We start from the raw sequence: 18,114 nt of genomic DNA on the forward strand, positions 1-18,114 counted from the left end.
ACCTTAGTTCACCATAATCCAAAATATGAGCTTGTTTTTTATAATGTAAGTAAACAGAGTAAATGTGAACAAATACTATATAGGCTAAAAACATGTTTAAAACTATATATTGTTGATGTCATGGATGGGCAGTCTTTGCATCCAGAGCTCTGCCTATGAATTTGAGAGTGGTTACATTTATCCAGCCCCATCCCTAAGCTTTTTTTTTACCAAAACAAGGGCCCGGGACACACTTTGTTATTGTTTGAACTGCTGATTGCAGCTTTAAAGCCATCATCAGCATATTATCATATAATTATTGTTATCTATCGCCAAGATCTTATCCGAGGGGGTTATTAGGGCTTGTGAAGGAATTAAAATCGTGGGGAGGTAGAGTGTAGATGGAGACAGGCACACAGTGTGTGTGTGTGTGTGTGTGTGTGTGGCTAGAGTCACAGCATGGACCAGACACAGTTCCTGATGAGAAATAATATAACAGGGTCATCAACGTTTAGTATCACTGATAACTGTGTGTTTCTTTCTCTGTGTGGGTGTGTGTTTGGTGTCAGTGATAACAAGAGCCTAATCAGCATCTAGCTGTACTTCATCTGTGACTGATTGTTTGTCTTTATAGTTTCTCATTTGAAAGACTGATACCTGGTAACTTACACTTTACATCCAGAGAGAATCCCAAATGTAGCTAGTTTTTTAAGACACTGTATAGATACAGTAGCTATTAAATACATTATCTATAAAATATAGTGTATATATAAAGTAATCTATACAATATAGTATCTATAAAATGTATTGCACAACCTAGCTACATTTTTCTTTTATCACTTTGTAATGTTGACGCAGGGAGTTACGAAGCAGATGCAGTTAGTGAGTTTAATAATGAATGCAGAACGACACAAAAACGAGAAATGTCAGACAAGGAAACATAACCAATACTGCCTGAACATAATGAGTGTTGCCAGGTGTGTATAATGAGTGTTGCCAGGTGTGGGTATTGAGTGTTGCCAGGTGTGGGTATTGAGGGTTGCCAGGTTTGCATAATGAGGGTGGCCAGGTGTGCATAATGAGGGTTGCCAGGTGTGCGTAATGAGGGTTGCCAGGTGTCCTTAATGAGGGTTGCCAGGTGTGTGTTTTGAACGTTGCCAGGTGTGCGTATTGAACGTTGCCAGGTGTGCGTAATGAGGGTTACCAGGTGTGGGTATTGAGGGTTACCAGGTGTGGGTATTGAGGGTTGTCAGGTGTGCGTATTGAAAGTTGCCAGGTGTGCGTATTGAAAGTTACCAGGTGTGCGTAATGAGGGTTGCCAGTTGTGCGTAATGAGGGTTGCCAGGTGTGCGTAATGAGGGTTTCCAGTTGTGCGTATTGAGGGTTGCCAGGTGTGCGTAAGGACAGGTGGTTAGTCGCTTTATACATATATTTTTATATATATATATATATATTTTTTTTTTAATTCCACCCTGTAAACATTCATTTTCCTGGTGGTGAGCAAATGTAGGAGGAGTCTCGTGTTTTTGAATGTGTGTATGCGTTCCTCCTTTGAGAAAACAACAGCTGATTCAAAGGGGGTGTGGCGGAACGTAACACACTTCATCCTCTGCCGAAGTAGTCGATGGAGGCGTGAAGCAGGCTCCTTTCTCCGGCCTACTAACTAAATGACACTCTTCTCGACCAATCAACCACTTAATGGTTTCCAGAGTCATAGAGGATAGACTTTTTAACCAATAGAGAATCTCCCACAGATTTAATGAAAAAGAGATACTTAGTTTGGGCCTCTTAGCCAGCACCAAGAGGGTACAGCTTCAAAATACTAATGAACTTTCAAAAACGTCTTTGATTAAGTCTGCTTGGAGTGCAAGGTGAATGGGGTTTACAGATTTGGCCTCTATTTCATTGGTTCCATTGTGCCAGACAAGCACAATTAAGTGCAGCAAAAGTGAAGGAAAACAAATAGTGTTTGAACCTAGGCCTTTAGCCAGGTCCAAGTGATTGCAGGGGGGACAAAGGATTAATGCTGTGGTGGCAGGGACGCTCCCAGGGGGCCTACAGACACTGTGTGTGTGTGTGTGTCCTACTGACACTGGGAAGTAAGTTGTGAGTATTGATGTGCACTTTGACACTTCTGAAAAGGAATCCCCCAAATCCAGAGGGACCAAGCCACAACAGGCCCATATCATGATTTGATTGTCAGAATGATTGATTGGAGCCACACCACACTGCACCACCGCCACATATGATTGGACAGATTCAACAAATGGGTGTTTTATATTAATTGACACTCTAAATAGAGATCAGAATTAGTACTGTATATGTTATCAGAAATAGTACTGTATATATTATCAGAAATAGTACTGTATATATTAGAGAGAAAAAAAACTATTTGGAACAACAGCTGGTTACTACCATGTGCCCTGTAACTCTGAACCAGCTAGGGTCTACTGTACCCTGTAACTCTGAACCAGCTGGGGTATACTGTACCCTAAAACTCTGAACCAGCGAGGGTCTACTGTACCCTGTAACTCTGAACCAGCTAGGGTCTACTGTACTCTGTAACTCTGAACCAGCTAGGGTCTACTGTACCCTATAACTCTGAACCAGCTAGGGTCTACTGTACCCTGTAACTCTGAACCAGCTAGGGTCTACTGTACCCTATAACTCTTAACCAGCTAGGGTCTACTGTACCCTGTAACTCTGAACCAGCTAGGGTCTACTGTACCCTGTAACTCTGAACCAGCTAGGGTCTACTGTACCCTGTAACTCTGAACCAGCTAGGGTCTACTGTACCCTGTAACTCTGAACCAGCTAGGGTCTACTGTACCCTATAACTCTGAACCAGCTAGGGTCTACTGTACCCTGTAACTCTGAACCAGCTAGGGTCTACTGTACCCTGTAACTCTGAACCAGGTAGGGTCTACTGTACACTATAACTCTGAACCAGCTAGGGTCTACTGTACCCTGTAACTCGGAACCAGCTAAGGTCTACTGTACCCTATAACTCTGAACCAGCTAAGGTCTACTGTACCCTGTAACTCTGAACCCGCTAGGGTTTATTGTACCCTGTAATGCTAAACCAGCTAGTGTTCAAAGTCTTGCTGACTACAAAGTCATCCTCAGGTTTTCTCCAAGATTGATGTTAGCAGGCCCCACAGCTCCATGATGTAAACATAGAAAAATATCTCATGAAAACAAGTATCATGTCCCAAAAGACACCCTATACCCTACATAGTGCACTACTTTTGACCAGATCTCTATGGGCCCTGGTCAAAAATAGTACCCTATATAGGCAGTAGGGTACCATTTGAGACAGTTCCATTTGGGATGTAGCCAAGATCAAGTGAGAGACAAGATAGTGAACACTTGTATCAGCTCACCTAACTAATACCAAGGCTTTAGCTCAGCAGGCTCACACAGTAATGTGATGCGTAGAATCCCTGGGTTTGAACCACAGGCCTGGTTGGTCACATCAGAAGCTACAGCAATGTATAGTTTGACAGGGAGGACTGTCGATCTCGGGTCTATTAGTGCTAATATGTATAGTTTGACAGGGAGGACTGTCGATCTCGGGTCTATTAGTGCTAATATGTATAGTTTGACAGGGAGGACTGTCGATCTCGGGTCTATTAGTGCTAATATGTATAGTTTGATAAGGAGGACTGTCGATCTCGGATCTATTAGTGTTAATATGTATAGTTTGATAGGGAGGACTGTCGATCTCGGGTCTGTTAGTGCTAATATGTATAGTTTGACAGGGAGGACTGTCGATCTCGGGTCTATTAGTGCTAATATGTATAGTTCTACAGGGAGGACTGTCGATCCTGACTCATTGCTCTCGGGTCTGTTAGTGCTAATAGGTATAGTTTGACAGGGCGGACTGTCGATCCTGAGACATTGCTCTCGGGGTCTATTAGTGCTAATAGGTATATTTTGACAGGGCGGACAGTCGACCCTGGGTCATTTGGAAAGCAGTCTATTACAGTATCAATGGCTGAAGTCTTGCCCATTTGCAATGCAATTAAAAACTAAATTTTCGAAGAGCTTTGCTGCGGTTGATAAATGACGCAGTAATCCGCTACCTGCTCCTCTGTTTGGCTGGAGCACAGTGATGACGGGTAGTGAGAGAGAGAGAGTGGCTGTTAGGAGACTAAACTCACTGAGAACTTTCTAGAAAATAGTAACTAGGCTACACATAGAGAACCGAAAAATTGGTGGTAGGCAACAGAGCCATACATATAAATATATATAGCTGTAGTGGGTTCAGAAAAAGAGATTCGCAATGGCAATCTTGCGTCATAAGTGAAAGAAAGGTACAGTAATTATGGAATTAATAATTAAAAACGACCAGTAACAAATGCCAACAGTGTTTTAGTGTGTTTCTCTCGTTCCCGAGTTCCACTCACTTCAGCACTATGGACAGCTCCTCATGCTGCGCTCTCTATCCGGGTTCTGAAAGGAGAGCGAGGAGGACACAGACATGCTTGAATAGTACTTCACGTTAGGATACAGTTTGCCCACGCTTTTAAAAAGAATTAGGAAATCAAAGATAGTCCATATGTTTTTAAACAGGTTAGTCTATATAGATGTTTAACAATACAACTAATCCACTTCTGTTCATAGCGGTATGACAACACATTCACGAATACCAGAGGTTATGTATACTTTATTCCGGGAGGTTTTGAATAGCTTCTAATTATGAATCCACTTGTGTTCTTTGGTTTTTTCTTTACCCTATCCGTGCTCACTAACGCCAACTTCCCCTCATCATATCCTTGAGGCGGCAGCTGCACCAGCTGTAAGCGGTTAGCTACTGTAGCCAATTGAAAAGCATTGGCCGCCTGTGATTGCAGTGCTTTCTCCTATTGATTGCGCGCGGAGTAATGTGGACGAGCGTGGCACTTGTGTCTTGCAGTCAGTCTTACTAGTGGAACCGAGCTGGGCTAGCGAAACCCAGTAACGTTGTCCGGTACACACAGAAGGAGGGAAGCTTTTTGATTCAACGTCAGATAACATTTGATCCAAATCGCCAAAGGCCCAATCGGAGAAGCTTGTTTTCTTAATCAGATCGGCTTGTTTCTCTACCACCATCTTTGGGACGGATAAGTCTCTCTCTCCCTCGCAGTTGCAGAAAATTGCTCCGCAGCCTTGTAAGCAATTGGTGCACTGTGAGCGACCATCATAAATCTGGAGGATTTTCAGCGTCCGCGGGTTCGCTTCTGAATTTGCTTAGGCAGGCTCTTTTAAGGAGTTGAGTACGCAGGTTGGAGAAATTGATAAAATGGCACAAAAATGCGTCTTATTTTTATTGTGGCTTTCGGGCAGATCACTCGCGGGATTTCCCAATCAGATTAATATAGGTAAGTGGATCATAAAATAATTATAAATAATTACATATTTTTCCCCATAATTTTATGGATAATACCGTCTTGTTTTATCTTCGGAGTAGGACCTTTATTGTGTGTTATTAGGTGGGCTAACTTGCTTTGCTTGCAGTAAGAAATTGTGAACTTGCGCTGTCACTTTGGTTACAGATGTTAAGAAATTCAATGTTACCAAAATGCTTGAAACAAACTACCAGATTGAATAGAAAATGTTGCAACTTTATAAGGGCGAAAATTGGCGGGCACGATCCCGAAATAACAGATTTCTGTAGACCGAATGATGAGGAGTAAAGATGGATTATGTGTGATCTCTTTCTCCAAATTCATTTGAGACATGGTCTTGTTTACATGATCTGTGGTGTTTGGTTTAACACTTGAGATCCTTGTATAAACAGAACGATGAGAATTCCTGCAGCTACAAAAAGTGCTTATGTAAGCTACATTCAAGTCAAGTCTCTTCCTCAAGTATCTTCCTTAAGTTTTGCCCGATAGGCCATAGGCTACCCTCTTAGATAAAAGGTGTTATCTAGAACCTAAAATGCTTCCTCGGCAGTCCTCCCAGTCCCCAACACTTTGAAGAACCCTTTTTGCTTTCAGGTAGAACCTGTTTGGGTTAAATGTAGAACCCCTTCCACAGAGGGTTCTACATGGAACCCAAAAAGGTTTTTACCTGGAACCGAAAAGGGTTCTACCTGGAACCAAAAATAGTTATCCTACGGGAACGCCCGAAGAACCCTTTTGGAATCCATTTTTCTAAGACTGTACCTAACATCCGTGTGTTGGTTTTGCGAGGGCCAGGGGTTCCCTGTGGCCTCTATAATAAAAAGCTGAGGCAGAGAGAGTAGGATGTAAAATGTGTGTAAATAATGATGACGGGAAATGGTAGCCGAAGTTGATTATGTTTCTGTATGTCTTCTAGGTGGTCTGTTCATGCGGTCCACTGTGCAGGAGCACAGTGCGTTTAGGTTCGCTGTTCAGCTCTACAACACCAACCAAAACACTACGGAGAAACCCTTCCATCTCAACTACAACGTAGACAACCTCGAGTCGTCCAACAGCTTCTCAGTCACCCATGCATGTAAGTACAGAGCTGTTTTCAATTAAAATCTCCCTTTGCTCTGAATATGTCCAGAATTCTCCCTTGAAAACACAAGTGCGCAAACACACACACACATACACACGGCATTCGTATATAAAAAATATCTTCCTTGGTCTGCTTTAGCTACAAGCGTGTAAACCAACTGTAGATAAGACCTGGGTACTCAGGGTGGCGGGGCAGAATACCTTTAGATGTCTCAATGGTTCACTGTCGTTGTAGATAAGACCAGGGTACTCAGGGTTGTGGGGCAGAATGCCTTTCGATGGTTCACTGCCGTTGCGCTACACCAGTGGTCACCAACCTTTGAGTCAAGATCACTTTCTGAGTCAAAATGCATGACGAGATCTACTTCTCAGATAGAAAACAAATAAACATACACTTAAAAACAAATATTAAGCCTATTCAACATGAACCTATTAAAAACAGTGCAGTAGGCTATAGGCCCAATATATTATCCCTGCATATTGGCTATGCTTGAATTCCCCTTGCAATGTTGTTGTTCTCAGGCCATTTTGAAATTATCTATTTTTTAAAATTGCTATATGATCACACTAGTAATAGATCATTTGTTGAATTATTACGAGGCACAGCTGAGTGAGCAGAAATGTATTTTATTTTACTGGACTGATGGTTTGCATCTATCTGATGGTCAGTCTGAGGGAAGGGAGGGAATATTTAGCATTTTATTAGGATCCCCATTAGCTGTTGCAAAAGCAGCAGCTTCCCTTTGTGGGGTCCAACACAAAACATGACATAATACAGAACGTTAGTAGACAACAGCTCAAGGACAGAACTACATTAAAAAAAAGTTTTTACAAAAGGCACAAGTAGCCTACATATCAATATGTACACACAAACGTTCTAGGTCAAATAGGGGAGAGTCGTTGTGCCGTGTTGCTTTATCTGTTTTTTGAAACCAGCTTTGCTGTTTATTTGAGCAATACGAGATGGAACAGCGTTCCATGCAGTAATAGCTCTATAATACTGTACACTCTCTGGAATTTGTTATGGATTTGGGGACTGTGAAAATGTCTGGTGGGGTAAGTTTGTGTGTCAGAGCTGTGTGTAAGTTGACTATGCAAACAATTTGGGATTTTCAACAACTTAATGTTTTTTTTTTATAAAATGAAGTGATGCAGTCAGTCTCTTCTCAACTCTTAACCAAGAGAGACTGGCATGCATAGTATTTATATCAACCCTCTGATTACAATGAAGAGCAAGATGTGCCGCTCTGTTCTGGGCCAGATGCAGCTTAACCAGGTCTTTCCTTGCAGCACTTGGCCACACGTCTTGACATTGATCAAGATATGATAACACTAGAGCCTGCAGGACTTGCTTTTTGGAGTGTGGTGTCAAAAAAGTAGAGCATCTCTTTATTACAGACAGACCTCTCCCCATCTTTACAACCATTGAATATATATGTTTTGACCAGGACAGTTTACAATCAAAGGTATCGCCAAGTAATTTAGTCTCCTCAACTTGTTCAACAGCCACACCGTTCAATACCAGATTCAGCTGAGGTCTAGAATTTAAGGAATGATTTGTACCAAATGCAATGTTCTTAGTTTTAGAGATGTCAGATCAGCTTGTTTCTCAGTTTATTAATGGACCAGTTTATTAATGGCTACCCATTCCAAAACAGACTGCAACGCTTTAAGGGTTTCAGTGAGTTCATTAGCTGTGGTTGCTGATGTGTATATATATGGTTGAATCATCAGCATACATGGACACATGCTTTGTTTAATGCCAGTGGCAGGTCATTGGTAAAAATAAAAAGAGCAGAGGGCCTAGAAAGCTGCCCTGCGGTACACCACACTTTACATGTTTGACATTAGAGACGCTTCCATTAAAGAAAACCCTTTGAGTTCTAGTAGATAGCTCTGAATCCATGATACGGCAGAGGCTGAAAAGCCATAACACAATATTTTTTAACATTTTATGGTCATTAATATCAAAGGCTGCACTGAAATCTAACAATACAGCTCCCACAATCATTTTATCAATTTCTTTCAACCAATCATCAGTAATTTGTGTCAGTGGAGTACATGTTCAGTGCCCTTCTCTATAAGTGTGCTGAAAGTCTGTTGTTAATTTGTTTACAGAGAAAAAGCATTGTATTTGGTCAAACACCATTTTTTTCAAACAGTTTGCTATGAGCTGGCAGCAAGCGTATAGGTCTGCTGTTAGAACCAGTAAAGGCCGCTTTACCACTCTTGGGTAGCGGAATGACTTTGGCTTCCCTCCAGCCCCGAGGACAAATACTGTCCTCTAGGCTCAGATTAAAGATATGACAGATAGGAGTGGCTATAGAGTCAGCTACCATCTTCAGTAGCTTTCCATCAATGTTGTCAGTGCCAGGAGGCTTGTCATTATTGATCGATAACAACAAGGTTTCACCTCTCCCACAAAAACTTTACAAAATGCAAACTTGCAATGATTGTCTTTTATTATTAGTTTTTTTTATGCTTGAATACGATGGCTCACTGTTCGTTGGTGGCATTTCCTGCCTAAGTTTTCCCACTTTGCCCATGAAGTTATCATTAACTTAATTGGCAACATCAAATGGTTTTGTGATGAATAAGCCATCGGATTTGATGAAAGATGAAGTTGAATGTCTTTCTGCCCATATTTCATTTAAAGTACTCCCAAGTTTTTTTGTTTTTCCATCAGTCTTTATATAATTGATCTTGGCTTCATAATATAGTTTCTTCTTATTTTTTGTTGAGTTTAGTCACATAATTTCTCAATTTGCAGTAAGTCAGCCAGTCAGATGTACAGCCAGACTTATTAGACACTCCTTTTGCACCATCTCTTTCAACCATACAGTTTTTAAATTCCGCCTCAATCAATGGAGCCTTAACAGTTCTAACAGTCAGTTTCTTTACAGGTGCATCAATAATTGTAAATTCATGAAATTGCTTCTTATCAAGTGCAGCATCTGGATGCTCCTTATTGAACACATCAGACCAATAAATATTTTTAACATCATCCACATAAAAGTCACAGAAAAATCTTGTGTATGATTTCTCATACACTATTTTAGGCCCAGCTTTTGGAACTTTGGCTTTCAGGATAATAGCCACTATATTGTGATCAGTGCATCCAATGGGTACGGATACAGCTTTAGAACAAAGTTCTACAGTATTAGTAAAAATGTGGATGATCTTGTTCCAGTAGTGTTTGTAAACACCCTGGTAGGTTGATTAATAACCTGAACCAGATTACAGGCACTGGTTACAGTGAGAAGCTTCCTCTTGAGCGGACTGCTTGATGAAAACCAGTCCCCAAGAAAGTAAACCTCTATGTTTACAACACATACACTATCAAGCATTTGACACATATTATTTAGATTCTGACGGTTAGCACTTGGTGGCCTATAGCAACACCCCAAAGGAAAAAGGCTTTAGATGTGGTTGCATGTTCACTAGGCACAACACTTCAATAACACTTGACATAAGATCTTCTCTAAGCATTATAGGGATATGGCTCTGAATATATATGTTACACACACAGCAACACTTCCCCTATAAGCATTTCTGTCTCTTGTTATATCCTTGTATTGCTACTGCTGTATCATCAAATGAATGATGTAAATGAGTCTCAGAAATGGCTAATATGAATGTTACCTGATGTTAGCAAGATACTGATTTCATTAACCTTATTTATATTGCTACATATATTCATATGGGCTATTTTCAGCCCTTTCCTGGGTGGCTTATCAGAGATAGACATAATATGGAAAAGAGCAGACAAAGCAAGACAAAAATATATACATTCAGCAGTCCATTAATCAACTGGTGTGTGCTGTGGTCTTGGCTCTCTCATCCTGTCCAGGCTTCTGGGAAGGAGGGTGGATAATGATCTTGTCATAGAGGTTGTAAGCAATGTCCCCACGTGCTGTGGCAGCTTTCATGGCTGGGATCAGTTCTTTCCTCTTCTGGTGCACAGCTTCAGGATAGACCTTGTTGAAGATGCACGTTCCTCTCACGTTCTTGGCTTTTCCAGAACAGTTACCTTGTCCTTGAACCTCAGGAACTTGGCCTGTCGCCTGGGCCTGTCGCCTGGGCCTGGGCCTGTCGTGGGTTTTCCATTCCTGTGAGTGCACCCCACCTCAATCTTCCTGTGTGTCCATCTTCAATTTCTCAGAGATAATTTCCCTCACATTGTCCTCAGACTCCGTCCAGGTCTCGTGGAGATTCTGCAATTCCGTCCACAACAAGCTATTCTGCCTTGATTGTCCCTCCCTTGTCATCATGGATTCACACACAGAACTGATGTTCTCTCTCAATGACTTACTGATTGCTGTCATCTTGCCGTTCTCCTGTTTCAACTCATCGAGTTGACCCTGGGAGAACAGCAAACTGTTCTTCAGGTCCTGGACCTCTCTGGTCAGGTCCATTCTTTTATTAGTTGACTCCACCAGTATTTGGACAAAACACTTGAAGCTACATTCTCGTTGTTGTAACAACTGCTTGTAGAACTCTTCTTGTTTGTTTAAAAGATCCTTCACCTGTGAGAGACACCCCTGTCCTCAGCGGTACTCCTGTTGAGGACAGTGTGAGGCTGCCTCTCACCCGACTCAAAATCCCTTTGCTCTCCTTCCCTCCGCTGAGAAAAGAGGACAGTCTTCCAGCTGGTGGAGAACTTAAGTCGCACTAGATTATTCCTGCTGAATGCACCAATTCATGTTGTTCCTCCTATGACCAGAGAAAGTGAAATATTCCTCTATTAAAAAAGACAAAACAACAAGCTTTTCAGAACACTTTGGTGTACTCATTCATTGTAAGTGAAAGTAGGGAGAACTCTCATGTTATGGCTCATAAAATGTTGAACAAAGTGTTGACAGTGCTGTATAATAACCTAAATGTGAACTTAGTCATAAAAAGCAGCTCTTTACTCTTTACTCTATTCGTTATCTCTCTCTAGTCAATGTTTTAAACGTTTAGAAGTTTCACAGCATCTACTTTGCAATGCATTCTAGGTTTCTTTTGACAGTCTATGGCTCGAGGAAACTGTGCAGACACGATGATCTGAGCTGTCTGATTGGCCAGCCTTAGGCCTATAGCTGCGCTCGATTTGCTCTCTGGGCCTGCCAGGTAGGCGGAGCTCAGATCACGGTAGACTCACTGTAGGGTCACGGTAGACTCACTGTAGGGTCACTGTAGACACTCTTGGTAGACACTCCCGGTAAAGAATCTCGGTAGAGACTCACTGTAGACTCACCGTAGACTCAGCATCTGGATGTGGTCAAAAGGTTTGCCCAGATAGGGAAAAGACAATGGCCTACTCTTGACATCATAAATGTTCTGCTGCAGAGCCTTGTAAACAGACGTCTCTGGTCCTCTGTGGTTCTGCCCACTCCTATAAAACATAATGTGGAACAGTCATCCAGCAGACATGTTTATCCAAAGCATCGTAGAGTTAACATATGCAGCCTACTCAGAACACGTGGCCCATCCAGGAATTAAACCCACAAACCTCGTCTGTGTAATTGGAACCACATTGGCCCGATGTGTCTGGCCCGCTGGTCATTGTGGCTCTCCTCTCATCTTGTCCCCTTTCCTCTCCTCTGTCTCCTCAGCTCAGCCCCCACTGCAGTGTCAGCTCATTAGCACACAGACCTCATATCGCCTCATTGCGCTGTCATTGGCTGATGGAAAAAAAATCCATACCCCCTTCACCATACCCAAACCGGTAAATTAGTTGGGACTGAGTCCTGCAGTGGAGAGGTGGGGTGGGTCTGAGAGGTGGGGTGGGTCTGAGAGGTGGGGTGGTCTGAAAGGTGGGTCAGTAGAGAGGTGGGTCAATAGAGAGGTGGGTCTGATGGGTGGATCTGAGAGGTGGGGTGGTGGAGAGTTGGGGTGGACAGGTGGATCAGTAGAGAGGTGGAGAGGTGGGTGGCTCTGAGAGGTGGGTATGACAGGTGGATCTGAGAGGTGGGGTGGGGAGGTGGAAAGGTGGGTCGGTAGAGAGGTGGGTCTAAGAGGTGGGTCAGTAGAGAGGTGGGTCTGATAGGTGGATCTGAGAGTTGGGGTGGTGGAGAGTTGGAGAGGTGGATCTGAGAGGTGGGTCGGTAGAGAGGTGGGTCTGAGAGGTGGGGAGGAAGCAGAGAAAGCAAAGCTCCCATATCACAGTTAGCCAGCTAGAGAAGCGTGGGCTGTTACCACGGCGTCCTAGTTAACGAACACGCCCTGCACCCTCTCCTTCACGCTGTTGATAGGGACACAGAAACAATAAGCAAATGAGTAAATAAATTATAGATAACGGCGTTGGTAATTTCACGCGTGTTGAAGGAGCAGGGGAGCATGGGAGAAAGAGGGCTTGATATCAGAATCAAATTAAAACCATGAAGGCAGGCAGGAGCAGAGACAGTCTTCTTCCTCATGGCTTAGAGAGAGGGTCGGGCTCCTGAGGGCGCCATTTCTGCTTTCTCATTCACACACAATCATGTCACCATTCACAACTTATAGCAGCTCCATGAAGAGTATGCGTGTGTGGGTGCGTTTTGTGTGTGCGGCCATACTCTGCGTGTGAGAAATGTACGAGCCTTTGATGATGTTGAGGAAGGTGTGGAAAAGCAGCGTGTGCTCGGTCTGTTTCTGCACTGAAAACAGTGGAATGTTGTCTCACAGCCATTCCTGTTTGTTTGATGTGTTTTTGAAGTCATCTGCTGGGGTTTGAATCAGCCTCTTCTACTGTATGAGCAGGACACACTGTTCTACATACAGGCCTAGGCTCAGGGGAAACCCTAAATGACACCATACTTGACCAGAGCCATATGCGTCCTGGTCAAATGTAGTGCTCTACTACAGGTCCTGGTCAAATGTAGTGCTCTACTACGGGCCCTGGTCAAATGTAGTGCTCTACTACGGGCCCTGGTCAAATGTAGTGCTCTACTATGGGCCCTGGGTCCTGGTCAAATGTAGGGCTCTACTACGGGCCCTGGTCAAATGTAGTGCTCTACTACGGGCCCTGGTCAAATGTAGTGCTCTACTACAGGTCCTGGTCAAATGTAGTGCTCTACTACGGGCCCTGGTCAAATGTAGTGCTCTACTACGGGCCCTGGTCAAATGTAGTGCTCTACTATGGGCCCTGGGTCCTGGTCAAATGTAGGGCTCTACTACGGGCCCTGGTCAAATGTAGTGCTCTACTACGGGCCCTGGTCAAATGTAGTGCTCTACTACGGGCCCTGGTCAAATGTAGTGCTCTACTATGGGCCCTGGGTCCTGGTCAAATGTAGGGCTCTACTACAGGTCCTGGTCAAATGTAGTGCTCCACTACGGGCCCTGGTCAAATGTAGTGCTCTACTATGGGCCCTGGGTCCTGGTCAAATGTAGGGCTCTACTACGGGCCCTGGTCAAATGTAGTGCTCTACTATGGGCCCTGGGTCCTGGTCAAATGTAGTGCTCTACTACGGGCCCTGGTCAAATGTAGTGCTCTACTATGGGCCCTGGGTCCTGGTCAAATGTAGGGCTCTACTACGGGCCCTGGTCAAATGTAGTGCTCTACTATGGGTCCTGGTCAAATGTAGGGCTCTACTACAGGTCCTGGTCAAATGTAGTGCTCTACTACGGGCCCTGGTCAAATGTAGTGCTCTACTATGGGCCCTGGGTCCTGGTCAAATGTAATGCTCTACTACGGGCCCTGGTCAAATGTAATGCTCTACTACGGGCCCTGGTCAAATGTAGTGCTCTACTATGGGCCCTGGGTCCTGGTCAAATGTAATGCTCTACTACGGGCCCTGGTCAAATGTAGTGCTCTACTATGGGCCCTGGGTCCTGGTCAAATGTAGGGCTCTACTACGGGCCCTGGTCAAATGTAGGGCTCTACTACGGGCCCTGGTCAAATGTAGGGCTCTACTACGGGCCCTGGTCAAATGTAGGGCTCTACTACGGGCCCTGGTCAAATGTAGGGCTCTACTACAGGCCCTGGGTCCTGGTCAAATGTAGGGCTCTACTACGGGCCCTGGTCAAATGTAGTGCTCTACTACGGGCCCTGGGTCCTGGTCAAATGTAGGGCTCTACTACGGGCCCTGGTCAAATGTAGTGCTCTACTATGGGTCCTGGTCAAATGTAGGGCTCTACTACAGGTCCTGGTCAAATGTAGTGCTCTACTACGGGCCCTGGTCAAATGTAGTGCTCTACTATGGGCCCTGGGTCCTGGTCAAATGTAATGCTCTACTACGGGCCCTGGTCAAATGTAGTGCTCTACTATGGGCCCTGGGTCCTGGTCAAATGTAATGCTCTACTACGGGCCCTGGTCAAATGTAGTGCTCTACTATGGGCCCTGGGTCCTGGTCAAATGTAGGGCTCTACTACGGGCCCTGGTCAAATGTAGGGCTCTACTACGGGCCCTGGTCAAATGTAAGGCTCTACTACGGGCCCTGGGCCCTGGTCAAATGTAGGGCTCTACTACGGGCCCTGGTCAAATGTAGTGCTCTACTACGGGCCCTGGGTCCTGGTCAAATGTAGGGCTCTACTACGGGTCCTGGTCAAATGTAGGGCTCTACTACGGGCCCTGGTCAAATGTAGGGCTCTACTACGGGCCCTGGTCAAATGTAGGGCTCTACTACAGGCCCTGGGTCCTGGTCAAATGTAGGGCTCTACTACGGGCCCTGGTCAAATGTAGTGCTCTACTATGGGCCCTGGTCAAATGTAGTGCTCTACTATGGGCCCTGGTCAAATGTAGTGCTCTACTATGGGCCCTGGGTCCTGGTCAAATGTAGTGCTCTACTACGGGCCCTGGTCAAATGTAGTGCTCTACTACGGGCCCTGGGCCCTGGTCAAATGTAGGGCTCTACTACGGGCCCTGGTCAAATGTAGTGCTCTACTATGGGTCCTGGTCAAATGTAGGGCTCTACTACGGGCCCTGGTCAAATGTAGTGCTCTACTATGGGCCCTGGGTCCTGGTCAAATGTAGTGCTCTACTACGGGCCCTGGTCAAATGTAGTGCTCTACTATGGGCCCTGGGTCCTGGTCAAATGTAGGGCTCTACTACGGGTCCTGGTCAAATGTAGTGCTCTACTACGGGCCCTGGTCAAATGTAGTGCTCTACTACAGGCCCTGGTCAAATGTAGTGCTCTACTACGGGCCCTGGTCAAATGTAGTGCTCTACTATGGGCCCTGGGTCCTGGTCAAATGTAGGGCTCTACTACAGGTCCTGGTCAGATGTAGTGCTCTACTACGGGCCCTGGTCAAATGTAGTGCTCTACTATGGGCCCTGGGTCCTGGTCAAATGTAGGGCTCTACTACGGGCCCTGGTCAAATGTAGTGCTCTACTATGGGCCCTGGGTCCTGGTCAAATGTAGTGCTCTACTACGGGCCCTGGTCAAATGTAGTGCTCTACTACGGGCCCTGGTCAAATGTAGGGCTCTACTATGGGCCCTGGTCAAATGTAGTGCTCTACTATGGGCCCTGGGTCCTGGTCAAATGTAGTGCTCTACTACGGGCCCTGGTCAAATGTAGTGCTCTACTACGGGCCCTGGGCCCTGGTCAAATGTAGGGCTCTACTACGGGTCCTGGTCAAATGTAGGGCTCTACTACGGGCCCTGGTCAAATATAGGGCTCTACTACGGCCCCTGGTCAAATGTAGGGCTCTACTACGGGCCCTGGTCAAATGTAGTGCTCTACTATGGGCCCTGGGTCCTGGTCAAATGTAGTGCTCTACTACGGGCCCTGGTCAAATGTAGTGCTCTATGGGCCCTGGGTCCTGGTCAAATGTAGGGCTCTACTACGGGTCCTGGTCAAATGTAGGGCTCTACTACGGGCCCTGGTCAAATGTAGTGCTCTACTACGGGCCCTGGGTCCTGGTCAAATGTAGGGCTCTACTACGGGTCCTGGTCAAATGTAGGGCTCTACTACGGGCCCTGGTCAAATGTAGTGCTCTACTACGGGCCCTGGGTCCTGGTCAAAAGTAGTGCACTGTAAAGGGAAATATGTATTTTTAAAAATTTATATTTATTAAACTTAACCAGGCAAGTCAGTTAAGAGCTAATTCTTATTTACATTGACGGCCTACCCTAGCCAAACCCTAACCCGGACGACGCTGGGCCAATTGTGCGCCACTCTATGGGACTCCCGAATCACGGCCGGTTGTGATACAGCCCGGAATCGAAACATGGTCTGTAGTGACACCTAGGTAGACTCAGTCTTCTACTCAACATGAAGGCTGTCAAACTGTTGCTGGACCTGACTAGGACTTTGAGTTGAGGCTTTGAGAATATGATTTATTTAACATTGGAATGACATTCTCCTTCAACATGATCAGCAGCATATTCTAGATCAGATACAAGCCTCTTGTTTCCTGTTCAGGTAGCTAGCTCTAGTGTAGCATCTGGGAGTCCTGTCAAGCTGAGCCTGCAAATAGCAGACAGCACAATAGTCCTCACACGCAAAAGCATGCATGATCGTATAGACACACACACACACACACACACACAAACCCCTGTACACACAATAGTCCTTAGATGTTCACTCCGGATCAGTGCCAGAAACCTCTCTCTGAATGTGACCAGAGATGAATATTGTTGAATAGAGAGTCAGTCGTTTGTTGAGCCATTCTGATGCTGCTGAAGCTTTCCGTACCACAGTTGAATCAGTCTGGGCCTCTCAGAGTAGGCCTTATTTATATTGTTATGAATAAATTGAAATGGACAGATAAGGACCTGATCCCAGATCAGCACTCCTATTCTTTGTGGGTTTGGACCCTGGTCATAGTCCTCAAAGAAAAGCTCTGACGAAGTCAGTGAGGATGATACGTACTTCGATTAAACAACTGCTACTGGTAGAGTAGTGAATTCAATACATACGTCAGCTTAAACAACAAGTAGAGCAGTGAATTCAACACATACGTCAGCTTAAACAACTGGTAGAGCAGTGAATTCAACACCTACGTCAGCTTAAACAACTGGTAGAGCAGTGAATTCAACACATACGTCAGCTTAAACAACTGGTAGAGCAGTGAATTCAATACATACGTCAGCTTAAACAACTAGTAGAGCAGTGAATTCAATACGTACGTGCTACGGTCCCCAGTTTCTTTGTTGTTGTGGATTTGTGTGTGTGTATTTCAGGAAATGGCTTCCTGGAGTCCCCCAAGCAGCTGATTGGTCGGCCCCATTGCTAATTGGAGCTGACCCCGCCCTCTCGTTAGGGGGATACAGCGGTCTGCAATTACAGACTCCTTCTCCAGCTGTGTATAAGCCAGTGATCCTTTGCTCAGAGAGAGATGATTGGTATGTCCTGTGTTGGTTGTTGCTCAGAGAGAACTGATTGGTGGTATGTCCTGTGTTGGTTGTTGCTCAGAGAGAGCTGATTGGTGGTATGTCCTGTGTTGGTTGTTGCTCAGAGAGAGCTGATTGGTGGTATGTCCTGTGTTGGTTGTTGCTCAGAGAGAGCTGATTGGTGGTATGTCCTGTGTTGGTTGTTGCTCAGAGAGAGCTGATTGGTGGTATGTCCTGTGTTGGTTGTTGCTCAGAGAGAGCTGATTGGTGGTATGTCCTGTGTTGGTTGTTGCTCAGAGAGAGCTGATTGGTGGTATGTCCTGTGTTGGTTGTTGCTCAGAGAGAGCTGATTGGTGGTATGTCCTGTGTTGGTTGTTGCTCAGAGAGAGCTGATTGGTGGTATGTCCTGTGTTGGTTGTTGCTCAGAG

The 18,114-nt window shown here is 45.0% G+C and overlaps 1 protein-coding gene and 1 long non-coding RNA gene across 4 annotated transcripts in view; one reads left to right on the top strand and one right to left on the bottom strand.

Annotated features, from left to right (window-relative positions):
• Positions 1-4,796: 4,796 nt before the first annotated feature.
• The window catches only part of LOC109905923 (glutamate receptor 3-like), a 238,939-nt gene continuing 225,621 nt past the window's right edge, over positions 4,797-18,114 (top strand). For 2 of the 3 annotated variants that reach the window (XR_004202980.1, XM_031789638.1), the window contains exons 1-2: positions 4,799-5,342; positions 6,286-6,444. Coding sequence is in view for 2 of the 3 variants with exons in the window: in XM_031789638.1 (XP_031645498.1) it covers positions 5,264-5,342; positions 6,286-6,444 (238 nt within the window). In the remaining variant the exon portion in view is untranslated. Of the gene's footprint in view, positions 5,343-6,285; positions 6,445-18,114 lie in introns of all 3 variants that reach the window. The other variant, XM_031789639.1, reaches the window with a different exon arrangement.
• LOC116353563 (uncharacterized) lies at positions 8,800-12,752 on the bottom strand. Its single transcript, XR_004202981.1, has 3 exons — positions 11,944-12,752; positions 11,689-11,826; positions 8,800-11,162 (listed from the first exon to the last, which is right to left on the bottom strand). It is a non-coding gene; the product is annotated as an uncharacterized LOC116353563 (long non-coding RNA).

This window comes from Oncorhynchus kisutch, linkage group LG15, assembly GCF_002021735.2.
Source record: "Oncorhynchus kisutch isolate 150728-3 linkage group LG15, Okis_V2, whole genome shotgun sequence".
NCBI classification, from domain to species: Eukaryota; Metazoa; Chordata; class Actinopteri; order Salmoniformes; family Salmonidae; genus Oncorhynchus; species Oncorhynchus kisutch.